Source organism: Papio anubis, chromosome 12 (genome assembly GCF_008728515.1).
Source record: "Papio anubis isolate 15944 chromosome 12, Panubis1.0, whole genome shotgun sequence".
NCBI lineage: Eukaryota > Metazoa > Chordata > Mammalia > Primates > Cercopithecidae > Papio > Papio anubis.
In genome coordinates, this window is record NC_044987.1 from 4,894,138 (window position 1) to 4,911,542 (window position 17,405).

General features: G+C 46.7%; 1 protein-coding gene across 9 annotated transcripts in view; it reads left to right on the forward strand.

Moving 5' to 3' along the window:
• NFRKB (nuclear factor related to kappaB binding protein) overlaps nt 1–17,357 on the forward strand; it is a 32,048-nt gene extending 14,691 nt beyond the window's left edge. For all 9 annotated transcript variants that reach the window (XM_021926747.2, XM_021926752.2, XM_021926746.2 and 6 more), the window contains 14 exons: nt 2,598–2,677; nt 2,786–2,832; nt 3,773–3,833; nt 4,254–4,428; nt 5,670–5,776; nt 6,220–6,343; nt 6,556–6,635; nt 6,806–7,026; nt 7,124–7,394; nt 8,045–8,257; nt 10,868–11,635; nt 15,164–15,270; nt 16,052–16,187; nt 16,303–17,357. In XM_021926747.2, the coding sequence (XP_021782439.2) occupies nt 2,598–2,677; nt 2,786–2,832; nt 3,773–3,833; nt 4,254–4,428; nt 5,670–5,776; nt 6,220–6,343; nt 6,556–6,635; nt 6,806–7,026; nt 7,124–7,394; nt 8,045–8,257; nt 10,868–11,635; nt 15,164–15,270; nt 16,052–16,187; nt 16,303–16,428 (2,516 nt within the window). In that variant the 3' untranslated portion in view covers nt 16,429–17,357. The remainder of the gene's footprint in view (nt 1–2,597; nt 2,678–2,785; nt 2,833–3,772; nt 3,834–4,253; nt 4,429–5,669; nt 5,777–6,219; nt 6,344–6,555; nt 6,636–6,805; nt 7,027–7,123; nt 7,395–8,044; nt 8,258–10,867; nt 11,636–15,163; nt 15,271–16,051; nt 16,188–16,302) is intronic.
• The last annotated feature ends 48 nt before the right edge of the window (nt 17,358–17,405 follow it).

Genomic DNA, 17,405 nt, shown 5'->3' on the forward strand with positions numbered 1-17,405 from the left:
AGCGTCAACATTTATATTAATCATACCAATGACTTTGGATTAATTTGTAATATAAATATTTTTCTTTCCTAAAAGTGGGCTTTGCTATTGAGGAGAATGTGCAGCAGCCCCGAATAAATTGTTTCTAAAGAACAGAGTCCTTATTTTTAAGTTTATAAAGCCCACTTAGTGTGTAAGTTGTCATAACATGCATCTGAAGTCACTTGGAGGCTGTTGCCTGGTGATGGTGAAAAGAGAGAAATCCGTGTTGGTTTCCTGTTGAAATTCACGGGCACTTCTCTGTGCTGAGTGGTCTGTGGAGAAGTGTATGGAGAGCAGGTTATGAAAACAGTAGACTCATCCATTCGTTATTTATTACATTTATTCAGCTTCTAGGTGTCAGGCACTGTTGTTAGGTGCTGGGGGGATACAATGGCTTCTGAGACAGTGCGCTCCTCTCATAGGGCCTAAGGTCTGTTTGGGGAACAAATACTTATTTAGATTTAATGACAAACTGATCCTTTCTGTAAAGGAAAAGTATAATAGGAATTGATTGAGTTTGCAGAGTTGGGAGGACCTTGCTGAGGAAGCAGCGTCTGAGCAGAGATATGTGATGAATAGGACCGAGCCAGGCAGGCAGAGGGGAGGCAGCAGCATTCGAGGTGGAGGAGTTAGAACCTTTCCATGGGGAAGATGTGATCTAAAATAGTCACGCAACCCACAGGCTATGAGAGCTGATGGTAATTTAGACACGGAAGAGGATGGATACGTTGGAGAACGATTTAGGTGGGCTTGGTTGTGGCTTGGCTGTGGGGAGTGAAGGAGAATGGTGTGAGGCACAGCTCCGCGCTGCTAGATTTGCAGCTGGTGGAGGAAGGTGTTTTTTGTGCAGGTAGCAGCTGTGGAGGTCTGGACTTGGAGGGTGGAGATCCCGAGTTTAGTTTTTAAAATTTATTTATTTATTCATTTATTTTTTGAGACCGAGTCTTGCTCTGTGCCTCAGGCTGGAGTGCAGTGGCACGATCTTGGCTCACTGCAACCTCTGCCTCCCAGGCTCAAGCGATTCTCCTGCCTCCTCCTCCTCCTGAGTAGCTGGGACCACAGGCGTGTGTTACCATGCCTGGCTGTTTTTTATATTTTTAGTAGAGACGAGGTTTCCCTATGTTGCCCAGGCTGATCTTGAACTCCTGAGCCCAGGTGATCCACTGACCTCAGCCTCCCAAAGTGCTGGGATTACAGGTGTGAGCCACTGCACCCAGCCTGACTTTAGTTTTAGAGCTGCGTTTGAGGTATTCCAGTGGAGTTGTTGAATAGACAGTAGGATGTGTGGGTTTAGAATTCAGACCAGAGAGTTTAAGAGGGAGAGTGTTAGCGTGTGTCTGGTGCAGGGCACCGATGATGCTGTTACCTGGGGAGGAAGCACAGAGTGAGGAGAGAGGGCCGAGGAGGGCTCTTCATGGCAGAGGGTCTGAGTGAGAGCACGAGAGTGCGGGCAGGGGGTGCGACTGTGGAGGTGGGGAAAGCCTGGAACAGGGTTTTCCAGAGTCTTGGAAGCCAGGAGATAGGAGCGCCTGAGAAGTGGGGAGTGGTCATTTTCCTCCATAGTTCCTAAAAGATTCAGTAAGACAAAGACTAAAGATTTGTGAACATGGAGGAAGTTGTGAATTTTTCAGTGAGCATGAGTCCCTAGTGGAACAGTGGAGGTGAAACCACCGTGAGCTGAAGGTGATGATGGTAGCTGACTGCAAGCATGCCCCCCGTCAGTCAGGCTGCAGTAGCCGTGGAGGGAACACATATACCTGGGCCTGGCAGACTGTTTCATGCAGGGCCAGACAGTAAGCATTTGAAGCTTGTCGGCCAGGTGCTTTAGTTGAAGCTACTCTGCCATTGTTGAGAGCTTTCTGCAAATAGTGATATTGTGTATTGACTATGAAAACAAAGATAAACAGCCCCTTTGAGAAGGGCAGCTGCATTCATCACATAAGCAAACCTGGCTGATGATGATCCTGTGGCTTCTAACCTGGGCAGGAGACACAGGTGCCATCAGGGTCTCAGACAGCCTGAACAGAGTGACCTCAGAGGAGGGCACAGGAGACAGGGCTTATCTCTTTCTAGGCGGGTCATGGGAAGTCAAGCTTTTTCCTGCCCCAGGGTCTTAACTGCTATGCTAGTGAATAGAATTTCTCTGTGCCCCAATAGCCAGAAACCGTTCTTACCTACAAAAATAGAATAATTACTTTGGTATAAGCTATCATTACATCTTTTGTGATGCCTACTACCTCTTGAATTGATTTTGAAACGTGTGCTCTTTCCTCACTTGACCGTAAACTCCTGTGAGGGTGGAGACTGAATTCACTGAGTAACCTTAGCTTCACATGCAATGCGTGGCACAGTGGGTACTCAGCAGATGCCTACAGAGTGAATGATTTGATTAGATGGCATCCAAGAGCGGTGGTCCAGGCTGATTTCCACCAGCTGGAAGGCAGTGGCTGTATGAAGGATCGTTGTTACGGCTCCTGATAGAATCTCTCTGTGGTGTAGATAAAGCTAGTAAAGAGAAAGCAGGATTCTCAGTAATACCTTAGACCTTATTTTTTATCTCTTTATTGCTCTAATAGGCCAATCCCAAGATAATGAAAAGGAATTAGCTGCCCTCTTCCAGCTATGGCTAGAGACCAAAGATCAGGCCTTCTGTAAGGTATGGTTTTTTAAGAAGTACCAGATCCTTCTCACTAGGTTTCCAGAGCTCTTAAGTTTGCCCAAATTCTTTAGTCCATTTACCTGTCAACGTTTTCTTTTTCTCCAGCAAGAAAATGAAGACAGCTCAGATGCCACGACACCTGTCCCTCGGGTGTGAGTACAATACTCTAGTGGTGGGTGGTGTCCCGGGAAACCGTAGTTCAGATACTGCCTTGGTTTTGTTCATACTTCTTGGTATGCTAGAGCTGTAATGGGCTTCAGAGCTCTGAGGAGTCCCCTGGTTCTTCCTGACTTGGCATACTGAGGCAGGCCGCACCTCCTGAGTGAGCGGGACTCCTTGTGGAATGGGGTCTGATGGAGAGAGGGGCTGGCAGGAGAGCCTCTAAGGGGCATATAATCTTCTTTGTAGGTGGACATACTTTTTTAATGTGTACTCCTCCCTGGGCTCCTACTTGAGAATTATTCATCTAGGCCACCTTAGTCCAATAAATGGAAACATGAAGTTAAGTGACTTGCTGAAGGTTAGCAGTAGGACTAACCTTCTAGAACTTAGATCTCCTGACTCTTAGTCCTAGGCTCTTTATATCACATTGCCCCATGTTTCTGTTTCTGTCCTGGCATGGTTCCGTAGTTTTCTGACACCAGACAGAGGCCCAGTCTTAAGTGCGACAGAACTTTTTCTTCATGTAATAGAGGTGTAGATCTCAAGCCCCTGGGTACTTTCCCTGGAGGTAGAAAAATAACCCTTATCTAACGCACCTGAAGCCCTTTGTTCCTCTAAGGCCGAATTGTTTGTTGCCATTAGAATGGACCTACTTAGCAGCAATATTGAAAACAATAGGTAAAGATGACAGCCTCTTGCCCATCTATCCACCCAGTACCTTTCTGGATTTCTAAGAATCCAGTGATTTTGTAAATACCAACAGGAGTTCCTTCGTAGGAGCTGGAAAGTGGGCTCTTCTCCTTTGTAAGAGTTGAGTGCTTCTTGAGGGACATCTTTCCATGTCACAGTGGGAATGGTTCTGAAGCAGGGGCAGTGGGTCTGACACACATGCCAGCTCTCAGGGTTGATACAGAATTTTTTATATTCCAGAAGAACTGACTATGTGGTGCGGCCCAGCACGGGGGAGGAGAAGCGGGTTTTTCAGGAGCAGGTAAGAAGTACCTAAAAGCCAGTGTGAGTGTCTGCCTCTGTGAGCCGTGCAGGGAGAAGCTCAGCCTGACTCTCCTGCATCTGCCTTCCTGCAAGAAACTCATACCCTTCCCCTTAGACCTTCTGTTGGCTGGGATTACTTGTTGGGGGTGGAAACAGTGTGGGGAAGGGGAGTAAGAAATACTTGCATGATCTTGTCTTCCAGGTAGCAAAGTGCCTTTATATTACCTCCTTGTCCCCTGCTCAGTGACTGGCTCTGAGAGCCATCCTGTTTCCACTGTGGTTGGCTGAGCATTCCTACTGGAATCACTTGTTCCTTCCTGTTTTAATTGTTCCATGTGGATCTGCCTATATTGTAAGAAAGCCCGAGAGAGAACCCCACTAATTCTGACCAGGAGCCTTGTCCCTTGTCTCTTGGTAGGAGCGTTACCGGTATAGCCAACCCCATAAGGCGTTCACCTTTCGCATGCACGGCTTTGAGTCTGTGGTGGGGCCAGTGAAGGGCGTGTTTGACAAGGAGACCTCGCTCAACAAGGCTCGGGAGCACTCCCTGCTGCGCTCCGACCGGCCTGCCTACGTTACCATTCTGTCTCTGGGTAGGTGGCACATGCTGCTTCTCAGAGATCCCTTTCTTCACCGTGCAGCTTTTCTCTTATCAACTCTGAACTCTGTCCTCTCCACACCCCTCCAGCCAGGGTAGACTTTGAGAACAAGGCATAGTTTTTTGAAGTGTTGGAGTTTGGGAGCTGAAGGGGACATCTTCAGCTCCCAGTCTTCTCCTCAAGTCTGGGCTTACGTTTACGTTCAGTTAGGAGTTGCTCCCAGACCAGCTAATAGGTTACATATAGGAATTTGCTTCCTCCAGGCTGTGCTTCATTTAACAGTGAGGATTCTTACCTTTTTGAATGCCAGGAATCTCTTTGGCAATCTGGTGGAACTTGTGGACCCCTTCTCAGAATTATGCTTTTAAATGCATAAAATAAAATATGGTTACAAAAGAGACCATTTGTTTTGAAATAGTTATCAAAATGTTAAAACAAGTTTATGGTGCAGAAATATGTGTTGTTACTATGATGTTATATGACAAGATCTAGCATGAGGTCTGACATTTCTTGAAATTTCCAAGTAGTGATGAGTATAAATGATATTCTTAGCTATCTGCAGTAGCTGTAATATATGAAAATGTTTGATTTCCATTACACCATCACAGCACTGCCAGTATATCGTTTGTTCCCTTTGTTCATAATTGAAGGAAGTGTTTAATTTCAGTTACAAATGTGATTTTGCTTCCCACCTGAGTTCACAGGCCCTCTGAATTCTTAAGGTGTTACCTAAAAGTAACTCTTAAAAGTGTATAGGGGCTGGATGTGGTGGCTCATGTGTGTAATCCCAGCACTTTGGGAGGCCAAGGCATGCGGATCACCTGAGTTCAGGAGTTCAAGACCAGCCTGGTCAATGTGGTGAAACTCTACTGAAAATACAAAAATTAGCTGGACACGGTGGTGCACGGCTGTAATCCCAGCTACTCGAGAGGCTGAGGCAGGAGAATTGCCTGAACCTGGGAGGTGGAGGTTGCAGTGATGTATCATGCCCTTGCACCTCAGCCTGGGCAACAAGAGCGAAACTGTGTCTCAAAAAAAAAAAAAAAGACAAGTGTGTAGGGAGCGCCAGTGGTTGAGCTGCCTGCTGCTGGAGGGCAGAGTGCACCTAATCTGGCGTCAGGGAAGGTAGAGGAGCAGGAGCCCCAGGGAGCGTTGCCCACCACAGCAGATAGGGGAGGTTGTACCTCTGTAGGAACCCTGCCTGACTTGTGGACTGTGCTTTCTCATGTCATCAGTTCGGGACGCTGCGGCTCGACTGCCTAATGGAGAAGGCACACGGGCAGAAATCTGTGAACTGCTTAAGGACTCCCAGTTTCTTGCACCAGATGTCACCAGCACTCAGGTAGGACGGAGAAGAGATTACTTTTGCTTTGTTCCAGAATGGATTTAGGAAAACTTACTAAGAAATATAAAATATAACAAATTTTTAAAAAACTGAACGAAGTGAAAAACGTGTCTTGAAAAATGCGTAGTGATCAAAACCCTTACTGTTAGTGAAACACAAATTTGGCTCTAGGCTTTCTTTTAGTTTATGGTAAAGGATAGCCTGGTCACTTACTTCACAGTATCCTTACAGTAAAAATAGATCAATATCTCAGTAGTCTTACAGCATTTATTGTCTCGCCAAACGATTTGGTAAACTATTGGAAATATGCAGCTAGGCTGAGATAGAATCTGTATCAGCTGTGATTTAGATACAATGACATGTTTTTTTTCCCTGGAGTCCAAATAACTTCTGTTATCTGAACTTGACTTGTTTCTTATTTCCCTTTGTCTGATTTGTAGGTAAATACAGTAGTGAGTGGTGCACTGGATCGGCTACATTATGAGAAAGATCCTTGTGTGAAATACGACATTGGACGAAAGCTGTGGATCTACCTGCATCGTGACCGGAGTGAAGAAGAGTTTGGTGCGTGAGGCCTCTGGGCATGGTGTCCAGCCCGACTGGGGATACTTTCTGACTTTCTGCCCCAATTCCATTATTTTTTTCATTGGCGTATAGGTAGGGCAAGATGGTAGAGGCAGGATTCAGTCCACCAGCAAGGTGTTGGTTTTTAACAAAGCCCGTCTTTAGTTCGCTAAGGTTAAACTCTGGCTGAAGCTTGCCCCTCTTGTTCACAGAGCGGATTCACCAAGCACAAGCAGCTGCAGCTAAAGCCAGAAAAGCCCTTCAGCAAAAACCCAAGCCCCCATCCAAGGTGGTAAGTGACCTCAGGAGAGTGTCTGCCTTACGGATTCTGGGATGGAGGCAACTAAGAGTAGCTGCTCGGCTTTTACTTAGTGTGGGGCGTCAGGAGCTGTAGGGGCATCCCTGCCTTTAGGGGGATCTTCACAACACCTGCAGGTGAGTTTTCTTTGTCTTCTGTTCTAGAAGTCCAGTAGCAAGGAGAGCTCCATAAAGGTCCTTAGCAGTGGCCCTTCTGAGCAGAGCCAGATGAGCCTCAGTGACTCCAGTATGCCACCCACTCCAGTCACACCTGTAACCCCCACCACACCAGCATTGCCTGCCATTCCCATCTCCCCTCCACCTGTATCGGCGGTGAACAAAAGTGGCCCTACCACAGTCTCAGAACCAGCTAAGTCCAGCTCAGGGTAAGTTCCTCCTTTTCTTCAGCTTTTTCGTTCTAGAGGCCTTTTGTATGCATGTCCCAAGTTTTTGTTTTTTGTCTTTCCCCGATGTTCTTCATAGTGTTCTTCTGGTGTCTTCACCAACAATGCCACATCTGGGAACAATGCTTTCCCCAGCTTCCAGCCAGACTACACCCAGTTCTCAGGCTGCTGCCCGGGTCGTGAGCCACTCTGGCTCTGCCGGACTGTCCCAGGTGCGAGTGGTGGCCCAGCCTAGCCTTCCTGCTATTCCCCAGCAGTCGGCAGGGCCAGCACAGACACTGCCACAGATGCCAGCAGGACCGCAGATCCGGGTTCCAGCCACTGCCACACAGACCAAAGTAGTGCCTCAGGTAAAGAGGGAAGCTGTGGTCACTGGGAAGCAGGGATGCAGACCCAGAGGTGGGCTGATGAGTCAGATGGGCAGAGTCTGGGTGAGGACCTGGGGGAGCCATAGATTATTGCTACTGGTGATGACATTCATCAGAATAAGCTACTTAATGTTCAAAGCTGTGTAAGCATTGTTAGATAGTGTGTTTATGTGTTGAGAATCAGATCTTCAGAGGAGTCTGGTGGTTTCCCCAGAACCCTAACATCAGGATCTTGGTAGAGGCGGATTGTAAATTCGGACCTTGTGAGTCTACATCTCAGGCTCCTTCTGCTGTGCCTCTAGTCTTAGCTATGCCATGAACTAGTTGTGTGAGTTTAGAGAAGATTTATATCCTCTTTGTCTCAGTTTCCTTTGCTCTAAAAGGGGTAAAATAGTATTTGTCCTCTGTGTAGGAATAAAATGAGATGTTAAATGTAAAATTCTGAAAATTAAGATGTACACAAATAAGACATTTACAGTGTCCATTTTAGAGAGTGATGTGCCTTAAGCACTGTGGGGTTAGAAGCTCTTTGAGAGGAGTGCTTCCTGGATGCGGTGAGGGAGACTCTTGCTTAGAATGCTGGTCTGCATCTTAGAGTCTAATTAAGCTCTCGGCCTCATGCCCTGAACTAGACAGTAATGGCCACTGTGCCAGTCAAAGCGCAGACTACGGCAGCCACTGTGCAGCGGCCTGGACCTGGACAGACAGGGCTCACGGTGACAAGTCTGCCTGCCACAGCCAGCCCTGTGAGTAAGGCAGCCACGAGTTCTCCTGGGACCTCTGCTCCCAGTGCATCTACGGCTGCTGTCATTCAAAACGTCACGGGACAGAACATCATCAAGCAGGTAGGTGGGGCTCTTTCAGGGGGATCTCAATCCTTCATCCTGGAGCAGGGACCACTGGAGCTGGAGGTTCTTGGCCAGACTGCATGCACATGGGAAGAAGATTTGTCAGCTTTGACTCTCAGCTTATAGATACTTAGGTGTGAATTCCCACCAAAGGCAGTGCAGCCTTTATAGATGCTGAAGAGGTTTCTTCTGTTTCATTCCATTTAATTCAGCATTTAATAGTGGAGTTTCTGGATTTAGAGTCGACTGTCCATGAATTCATTTAGTTAAATTCCCATGGCCATATTTTATTGGCTTCTCAGTTTACCACTTGTAAAAGTAGAATTTGCTTCTGCTTTCTTGGTTGTGAATATAAAAGAATAATCATCGAACTTCAAGGAATCGTTAAGCAGTATAGCAACTACTACTGATAGGAGTGCCTCCTGTGTGCCTGCACTGCGTTAAGCATTTTTTGCTTGTTAAATAGTCTGATCTTCTTAGCTCTATGGGGTAGGCACTCTTATTATTTACAGATGAGGAAATGGAACCACATAATGATAAAGTCATTTTTTTTTGTTCAACAAACATTAAGTCAGACACTGTCCTAAGTATTGGGGATTTAATAGTACATTAAACAGACTAAGTCCCTGCCCTCGCGGAACTCGTGTTCTGATAGAGCTAAGAGACAAGTACCTCAGTGTGAGATAGTAATAAACGCTATGCAGGTCGGTAGACAGGTTCAGGTGGAGAGCAGTAGCGTGTTATTTTAGCTGGAGTGATTGGAGAAGGCCTCTCTGGGAAGATGACATTTGAAAGAGGTGAAACAAAGAGCGTGCCATGAAGCGATGATTGGGAGATAAAACATTCTAGGCCCAGGAATGGCGAGTGCAGATGTTTTGTGTCACGAATATGATTGAGGAACGAGAGGAAAATCATTGTGGCTGGAGCATAGGGAGCAAGTGTGAGGGTGTTAGAAGATAAGGATGGGAGAGGTTGCCAGCGGTTAGATTATGTGGGACTTTAAAGTTAATTTGAATGTGAGGGGAAACCACTGGAAGATGGTGAGCAAGGGTGACTTGATCTGGTTTGCATTTAATGAAACATCCAGCTGCTGGGTAGAAGGAACAGTGGGGGACAAGAATGGAAATGGGGAACCCCTGTAGGAGGCAGTAGCAGTCGTCCAGGTGAGAAGCAAGGCTGCTGTAGATAGGAGTTACTGTTCATCAGAGGTGGAGGGGAGTAGTGGGGTCTGGATGTGGTTGAAGGGAGAGCCAGTGCAGTTTGCTGGTGGCTTGAGTAGGGGTCTGAGAGGAGGAAGGTGAGAATTACCCCATCCATGGCTTTGGCTTGGGTGCTTGGATCGATGGTGGCATCATTTATTGAAGCAGGAGAAAATTGAGTTGTGGAGACGGCAAGAGAGAGAAAAGTGTAGTTGGGAAGGTGTGAGATGTAGTGGCAGCGTGAGATGAGACTCGGTGGATCAGGATAATGCATGGGCTTCACTGGTCAAGTGGATTGGTGGCTTTGGGGAATGGGTTCAAAAGAGAAGGTAAGGCGAGGAAGTGGAGACAGTACGATCGGCCTCTGTACCTGTGGGTTCCACATCCTCAGATTCAGCTAACCATGGATTATTTGGAAAAAACTCCAATAAAAAAATAACAATACAGTAAAAAATAATACAGATTAAAAAACCAATACAGTATACAACCTATTTACACAGGATTTACAGTGTATTAGATATTATAGGTAATCTAGAGATGATTTTACCTACACGGGAGGATGTTTGTTGGTTTTATGGAGATAGTGCATTTTGTGTAAGGGACTTGAGCTTCCGTGGATGTTAGTATCTGCCTGGGGGCATCCTGGAACCAGTCTCTCGCACATACCGAGGGGTGACTATAGGTAGTTTTTAGAGGAGTTTTGCTTCTGAAGAGAGCAGAGAACTGGAGTTGAGTGTGGAGTGGAGTAGGTGGAGGGAGGTGTAGAGTTAGCCAGGATTGGTTGTTTTTTAGGATGGGAGGTATTACAGCATGTTTGCATTCTGATGGCCATGGTCTGGTAGAAGGGAGAAGATCGATCACGCCACAGAGAGAGGAAGTCCCTGAGTAAGGCTAAAAGGCTTGCATCTGTTACACATGAGGGACTTGGCCTTAGGAGGTGGGAAGCCAGGCTCTGGTACACCTGTAGTCCCAGCTACTCAGGAGACTGAGGCAGGAGGAACATGTAAGCCCAGGAGTTCGAGGCTGCAGTAAGCTCTGATTGTACCACTGCATTCCAGCCTAATGACATAGCAAGACCCCGTCTCAAAAAGTCCTTTTCTAGGTTATAGATGTGTACAGAGATATTGATCAGTAAAATAATAGATCTTGGATTTACCTTTATATATTCTAATTCCTCCCTCCCCCACCACAGTGGGGAGGGATAGCTAAAACAAAGTATTAATTTTTGAAGCTGGGTGAAAGGTTATAAGGGTTTGTTATACTGTTCTCTACTTCTGTGAATGTTTGCAAAATAAAAAGTTTAAAAAAATACAAAACATCTACCCATGAAACGAAAGTTTGTCTAGTTGTGTTTTGTAACCAGTTTACTAGTGTGAATCCCTTGTAAGTGCTGCTTCTCCCCTTCCAGGTGGCAATCACTGGGCAGCTTGGTGTGAAGCCCCAAACAGGCAACAGCATTCCACTCACAGCCACTAACTTCCGCATCCAGGGTAAGGATGTACTGCGTCTGCCGCCCTCTTCCATCACCACAGATGCCAAGGGCCAGACGGTTCTGCGAATCACTCCGGACATGATGGCCACGCTGGCCAAGTCCCAGGTTACCACAGTCAAATTGACCCAGGACCTCTTCGGGACAGGAGGCAGCACTACAGGCAAAGGCATCTCTGCCACCTTACACGTCACTTCCAATCCAGTCCATGCCGCTGATAGCCCTGCCAAGGCCAGTTCAGCCAGTGCCCCTTCGTCCACTCCAACAGGTACCACTGTGGTCAAAGTGACTCCTGACCTCAAGCCAACAGAAGCCTCAAGTTCAGCTTTTCGTTTGATGCCAGCTCTTGGCGTGAGTGTGGCTGACCAGAAGGGAAAAAGCACAGTGGCCTCTTCAGAAGCAAAACCAGCTGCCACGATCCGCATCGTGCAGGGACTGGGAGTGATGCCTCCCAAAGCAGGCCAGACCATCACCGTTGCAACCCACGCCAAGCAGGGGGCCTCGGTGGCCGGTGGGTCTGGAACTGTCCACACTTCAGCGGTGTCCTTGCCCAGTATGAATGCTGCCGTGTCCAAGACTGTGGCTGTGGCTTCTGGGACTGCAAGCACCCCCATCAGCATTGGCACAGGAGCCCCCACTGTGCGCCAGGTCCCCGTCAGCACCGCGGTTGTGTCCACGCCCCAGGCTGTGAGTAACTAGGGTGAAGCTTAGGCCTTCTTTTTAGAAAACTACTTAAGGTTCAACTGCCCGTTGTGCGAGGGACTCCCTAAAAACTAGGAAACTTCTTTTTAGGAGTGGAAATTAGAGGCCCTAAATACCACCTCATTTACCCCAGAGAGATTTGTTTACTGATAGACTTTTGTTTTCCTTTGAAACACAATTTATCGAAGTGTGGTACATGGATGCATTCTTTTCAAATAGTAAAGAACAGTGCAGATGAAATAAAACCTGACCATGTTCCAGTTCTCCCTTCATGAAGATTAATTGCTGTTGGTAGTTTGGCATTTATCCTTCTAGTGCTTTTCCTGAGCATTTTCATACATGTACATGTAGTTTAAAAAACACCCATGAGAGACTTTATATATTCTGTGATTGGCTTTATTTATTTATTTATTTATTTATTTATTTATTTTTGAGATGGAGTTTCACTGTTATTGCCCAGCCTGGAGTGCATTGGCGCGATCTCAGCTCATTGCAGCCTCTGCCTCCCGGGTTCAAGCGATTGTCCTGCCTCAGCCTCCCGAGTAGCTGGGATTACAGGCATGTGCCACCACACCCGGCTTATTTTGGAATTTTAGTAGAGACAGGGTTTCTCCATGCTGGTTGCAAACATCCCGACCTCAGATGATCCGCCCACCTTGGCCTCCCAAAGTGCTGGGGATTACAGGCGTGAGTCACTGCCCCTGCCTGCCTTCTTTATTTTTTGTAAATGTCTTGATGATCATTCTAGGCCATACACAGATATTGCCTGGGGTCTTTTTAATGGTATAGCAACCAGTAGAAGGGGCTCTGCTAAAGGATGCATTTCCACTATTAACCAGGCAGTGGCGAATGTTTCTGGGCTTATGTGTGAATGTTTCTGAAGCGGAGAGTGCTAGCGCCAGCCTTGGGGGTGCACACATGAAGAGTTGAGATACTCCAGCAGCACCGCCTGAAAAGCCACATCCACGTGTGCCCCTATCAGCAAGCCTCCTGTTTCCCCGAGGCCTTACCTTAACCAGTGCTGATACCACGTCTTTTTAACCTCATATACATGTCTTACTGGTGAAAAGGGGGTTCTTTTTTGATTTCATATCCCTGATGTGAGTGAAGTTGAGTATCCATTCATTTGGAGGTTGGCATGCGCTCCCTGGGGAGTAAATCTTTGCCACTTTTCTTTTGCGGTATTTGGCATTTTCATATTGTTTGAGGTGGTTTTTTATAACATCCTGAAGATATGGAATCTGTGGATGTGAATTTTTCATATGCATAGAAAATATTTTTTCCAGCCTGTCGTCTTTTAACCTTATAGATGGAGTCTGTAGCTCTACAGAGCTTTGTAATTGTATCTAATTAGATCTGTCAGCATTTCCTTTAATGGCTGGTAGGTTTTGTGTCTGTGTCTTCCTTACCCCAGGGTTATAAAATGTTAACCTTTATTTTCATAAGATACTTTGAGTTTTTAAAAAAAGTAGAATTGTTAATGCATTTGAAATACATTTTTGTGAATAGGATGAAGTTGAAATCTCATTTCCCAGTTTTCAAATTTGCCAAACTAGTCAACTGTTGCTTCCCCCACTAGCTTGAAAGGCTACAGTTATCATAAACCAAATCCTCACATCCACACAGGTGTCTGTGGATGCATGTGTGTTTTTAGCCTCTAGGTAAGGAGCATTGTTCAGAAGAGAGGTGTGTATGGACAGTATAAAATACAGTTTCACTTTACTGAGCAAGCTATGTAGGGAAACCTTCATTAATTGGGATAAAAGCCAGAGCAATGAAGAAGGATGTAAACATAAGTCAAATGAACACCCAAAACAGAAAACCCTAAGATAGTGTGGTTAAAAAAGAAATAGTTGGTCAGGCGCAGTGTCTCACACCTGTCATTCCAGCACTTTGGGAGGCCGAGGCAGGGGGATCACCTGAGGTCAGGAGTTTGAGACCAGCCTAGCCAACACAGTGAAACCCCATCTCTACCAGAAATGCAAAAATTAGCCGGGCGTAGTGATGGGTGCCAGTAATCCCAGCTAGTCAGGAGGCTGAGGCAGGAGAATTGTTTGAACCTGGGAGGTGGAAGTTGCAGTGAGCCAAGATCGCACCATTGCACTCCAGCCTGGGTGGCAGAGCGAGACTCCATCTCACACACACACACACACACACACACACACACACACACAGTTACTTAGGTTTCTACATCATAAAAGTTGAAATAAGGAAGCGGGGAAACTGCACTCACTTGATCTACTTTTGTTTCTGTCGAATCCCTCTAACATAGAAAGGTTGTATCAAGTGTCATCTGTCCTGTTACAATCAACCTGGGTAGGGGCAACTGGAGAGCATTTGGTGGGGCGGGAAGTACTGATGGTGCTTTTTCCCACTGTCTAGTCAGCTTTTTAGGTAGTTCCTCAAGGGATCATTCTAGGTGATGTACTGGTCTGAGATGTTTTAAGCAACAAAGGCATTTTGAGGAAGAAAATAAAACCATAAGTAAATGTATCTGGAGGTACCATCTCAAGGAATTCTGTTGCCTGTTGCCCTCTGCATGCTTTTTTAACAGGCTCCAGGCTGTGGGTGAACCCCATGGAGATAGGTGCAGGGACCTGTGGTGCAGTTTTGCAGCTGAGTGCCCATCTCCTTAGAGTTAGCCTGCCTTTGTGGAATGCTGATGCCCTCTCCCAGCATCCTGTCAGCCAGCCCTCTTGAATTTTTTAAAACTCAGATTTAATTTACATAAGATTTTACTGCATATAAATTTTATTACCAGTCAAGCATTAAAACCAAGGCAGTCTGAAAACAGGTGACGCAGTGACCTGTCTTAACCATCTAAGTCCCAGAGACTCTAGACCTTCTCAGTTTCTAAAAAAAAATTCTTTTTCGGCTTTATTAGCTTGGGAGTTGGACTTTTCACTTGATTGAGTTTATTATTAGTGTCCCCTAGTTAATCTCTCTTATCTCCGGGAGAAATGGCAAGCACCAGAGAGCATGGCCTCTCCCTAATCTAGCACGCCCTGCTGTTTGTTCCTCACCAGTGGCCCTGCACTCCAGTGAGTAGCTGTGTGCTTTAGGTATTAACTCTTGAGGTCCTCTGTCCTTCCTCGAATTTATTTCACCAAATAGTGATTGTGTGCCCAGCACTGTGCCATGTACTGAGGGATACAGAGATAAGTCTCTGTCCTCCAAGGAACTCAGAATCTTGGACTGTGCTAAAGTGAGGACACACCTGACTTTGTGATTTAGATATAGGTTTTATCCTGTTGAAAGCAGATCGATAGGGTTGCTGCTGCTTTTGGTAGCATGAAAGAGGATGATAAAAGATCAGATTTCACCTGACTATGGTATAAGTAGTTTCGTTAGGGTTTCCTGGGCCCAAACCTTAGGAGCCTTGAGACCCTGCTGGGTTCTGGAGACTCACAGCATCTGTAGTGCTTGCTTCTCAGTTCCTGATGCCCTGGAGGTGACACTTGCTGGTTTTCCTTACCTCCTGTCTTACAAAACCGGACTGCCTTTTCTTTCTAGGGGAAGTTGCCTACACGGATCACAGTTCCCCTGTCTGTGATCAGCCAGCCAATGAAGGGCAAGAGTGTGGTCACAGCCCCCATCATCAAAGGCAACCTTGGAGCCAAGTAAGTACTATGTCATTGTGAAGGAACCAATTTCGGGGTGGAGGTGGCAGGCAGGGCTTACCAGTCCTTGTCACCGAATGGCAAAGTGGCTGGTCTTTCTGGGTCCCTCCTTTGACACCTCTCCTTTTTTGTGCTCATCAACGGTATTTATTGAGCACCTAGTATTGTTTTAGGTGCCGTGATTAAAATAGATGAAAATCCTTGCTGTTCTCCAAGCATACATTGTAAAGTAGAGAAGTAATAATAAAGCAGCATGCGTGGTGATACATACTGGAGAGAAAAGGGTGTGGGGAGTGCTAGGATGGGGCTCAACTAGATGTGAGGACCACCTGTGGCCCTTGCTTTGACATTTGAGCTCTGAACCGAAGCAGTTCAGGGAATGAGGGCCACCTGTGGCCTTGATTTAAACAGGGATAAAGGGCACATTGAAATCAGTCCGGCAGTCTCAGGGCAGCTTATGAGATGTGGCTATTAGGGGGAGGGTTTCTTGCAGACATGCATACCTCTCTGGGGCCCTGTCCACTACTCCTGCTGGTCAGGGCCAGGAGCCAAGGGCCATTTTATCCAGAGCACCAGGGGCTTCTGGGATTACTGTCTTCTGCCATGGGAAGTGGAAAAGCTAGAAGAAAGGTAGTCTCAGCAATTGGGTTCCATTTCAATCTGAAATGCTGGGATTTTCATTGGCACAGACCTCCCTGTTGTCCTTCAATGCATGGCCTAAATGTGGGCCAGAGAATACCCGCTGATACCGTTATACCTCACCCCTGCTTTCCTTCCACAGCCTCAGTGGGTTGGGCCGCAACATCATCCTCACAACTATGCCAGCGGGCACTAAGCTCATTGCTGGCAATAAGCCTGTTAGTTTCCTCACTGCTCAGCAGTTGCAGCAGCTTCAGCAGCAAGGTCAGGCCACACAGGTAAGGCCCAGGGCAAATTCTTCGCCCTATCGGGCTCCTCTCTGACTCCACTGCTGTTCTTAACTGGTGAGCCCACTTGCAGTCCATTGACCTGACCTTCTCTCTTTGCAAACAGGTGCGCATCCAGACTGTCCCTGCATCCCATCTCCAACAGGGAACAGCTTCTGGCTCCTCCAAAGCAGTCTCCACTGTTGTTGTGACTACAGCTCCATCTCCTAAACAGGCACCTGAGCAACAATGATTATGAGAGAGGATGGCTTCCATGAAACACCATGCCTGGTCTGTCCTGGCTGAGAAGGGAGCAGGGAGGTTGCATCATTCTTTTAAGCTTGCCTGTTCAAGGCAGCCAAGCTGGGGGTGATGGCAACAGTGGCCTGGATTCTGCTGCCACATGCCATAGTGGAGCACCCTGAGAAAGGTTCACTCCAGGGTTCCAGGGTCTGCTGTCTACCAATCTAGGAGAATATTCTGTTGGAATTGCAGGAGGTACCAGTTATGTCCTACAAGCCAGAGTTCTGAGAGTAAGACCCCCAGGGAAGGCTTACCAGTCGCAGAGTGCACAGACAGTGAATAAGCTGGTTCTCCATGAGGATTGTATTTTTTGGCTTCTGGTCTTCTCCATGACTAGTGGTCTGGATAGGAGTTTGTGTCCAGAAAATTTTATGTAATTTATTTTTTTAAAGAACTTGTTGTACATCTTTATCAAATACAAACTTGGGCTTTAGCTGCCCTCTCCACCAAACTGACTTATTCTTTTGACTAGAATAAGAAAATGGCAAGAATCTTAGTAAGGTGGTAGCCAACTTGGTAACTGCATAGTAATCAAGAGGCTGTAAGATGGGAAGACACCATAGGCAGCGGGGTAGAGTGGGTCCCCTGAAATGGGATTCTCTTGGCACTGCCTGTTAAAAGATAGGGGTGTTGGGATCTTGATTGTGGCCCCCTCAGCTTCACCTGCCCGCTTCATCCTTCTTGGCAAGCCTGTTCACATGGATGTACAGAGCCAGTGGACAGAGAGGAGGGGAATGACAGCAGAGGTGCTGCTTTTGCAGCACAAACTTTGTTGCAGTTCAGATAGTACACATTCTGCTCTGCTCCAGAGCAAGAGTTGCAAACCAGGTTCTTGGGGCCGGCCATTTGTTTTTGTAAATAAAGTTTTATTGGAACACAGCCCAGACCCATTTGTGTTTGTATTATCTGTGGCTGCTTTCAGATTCG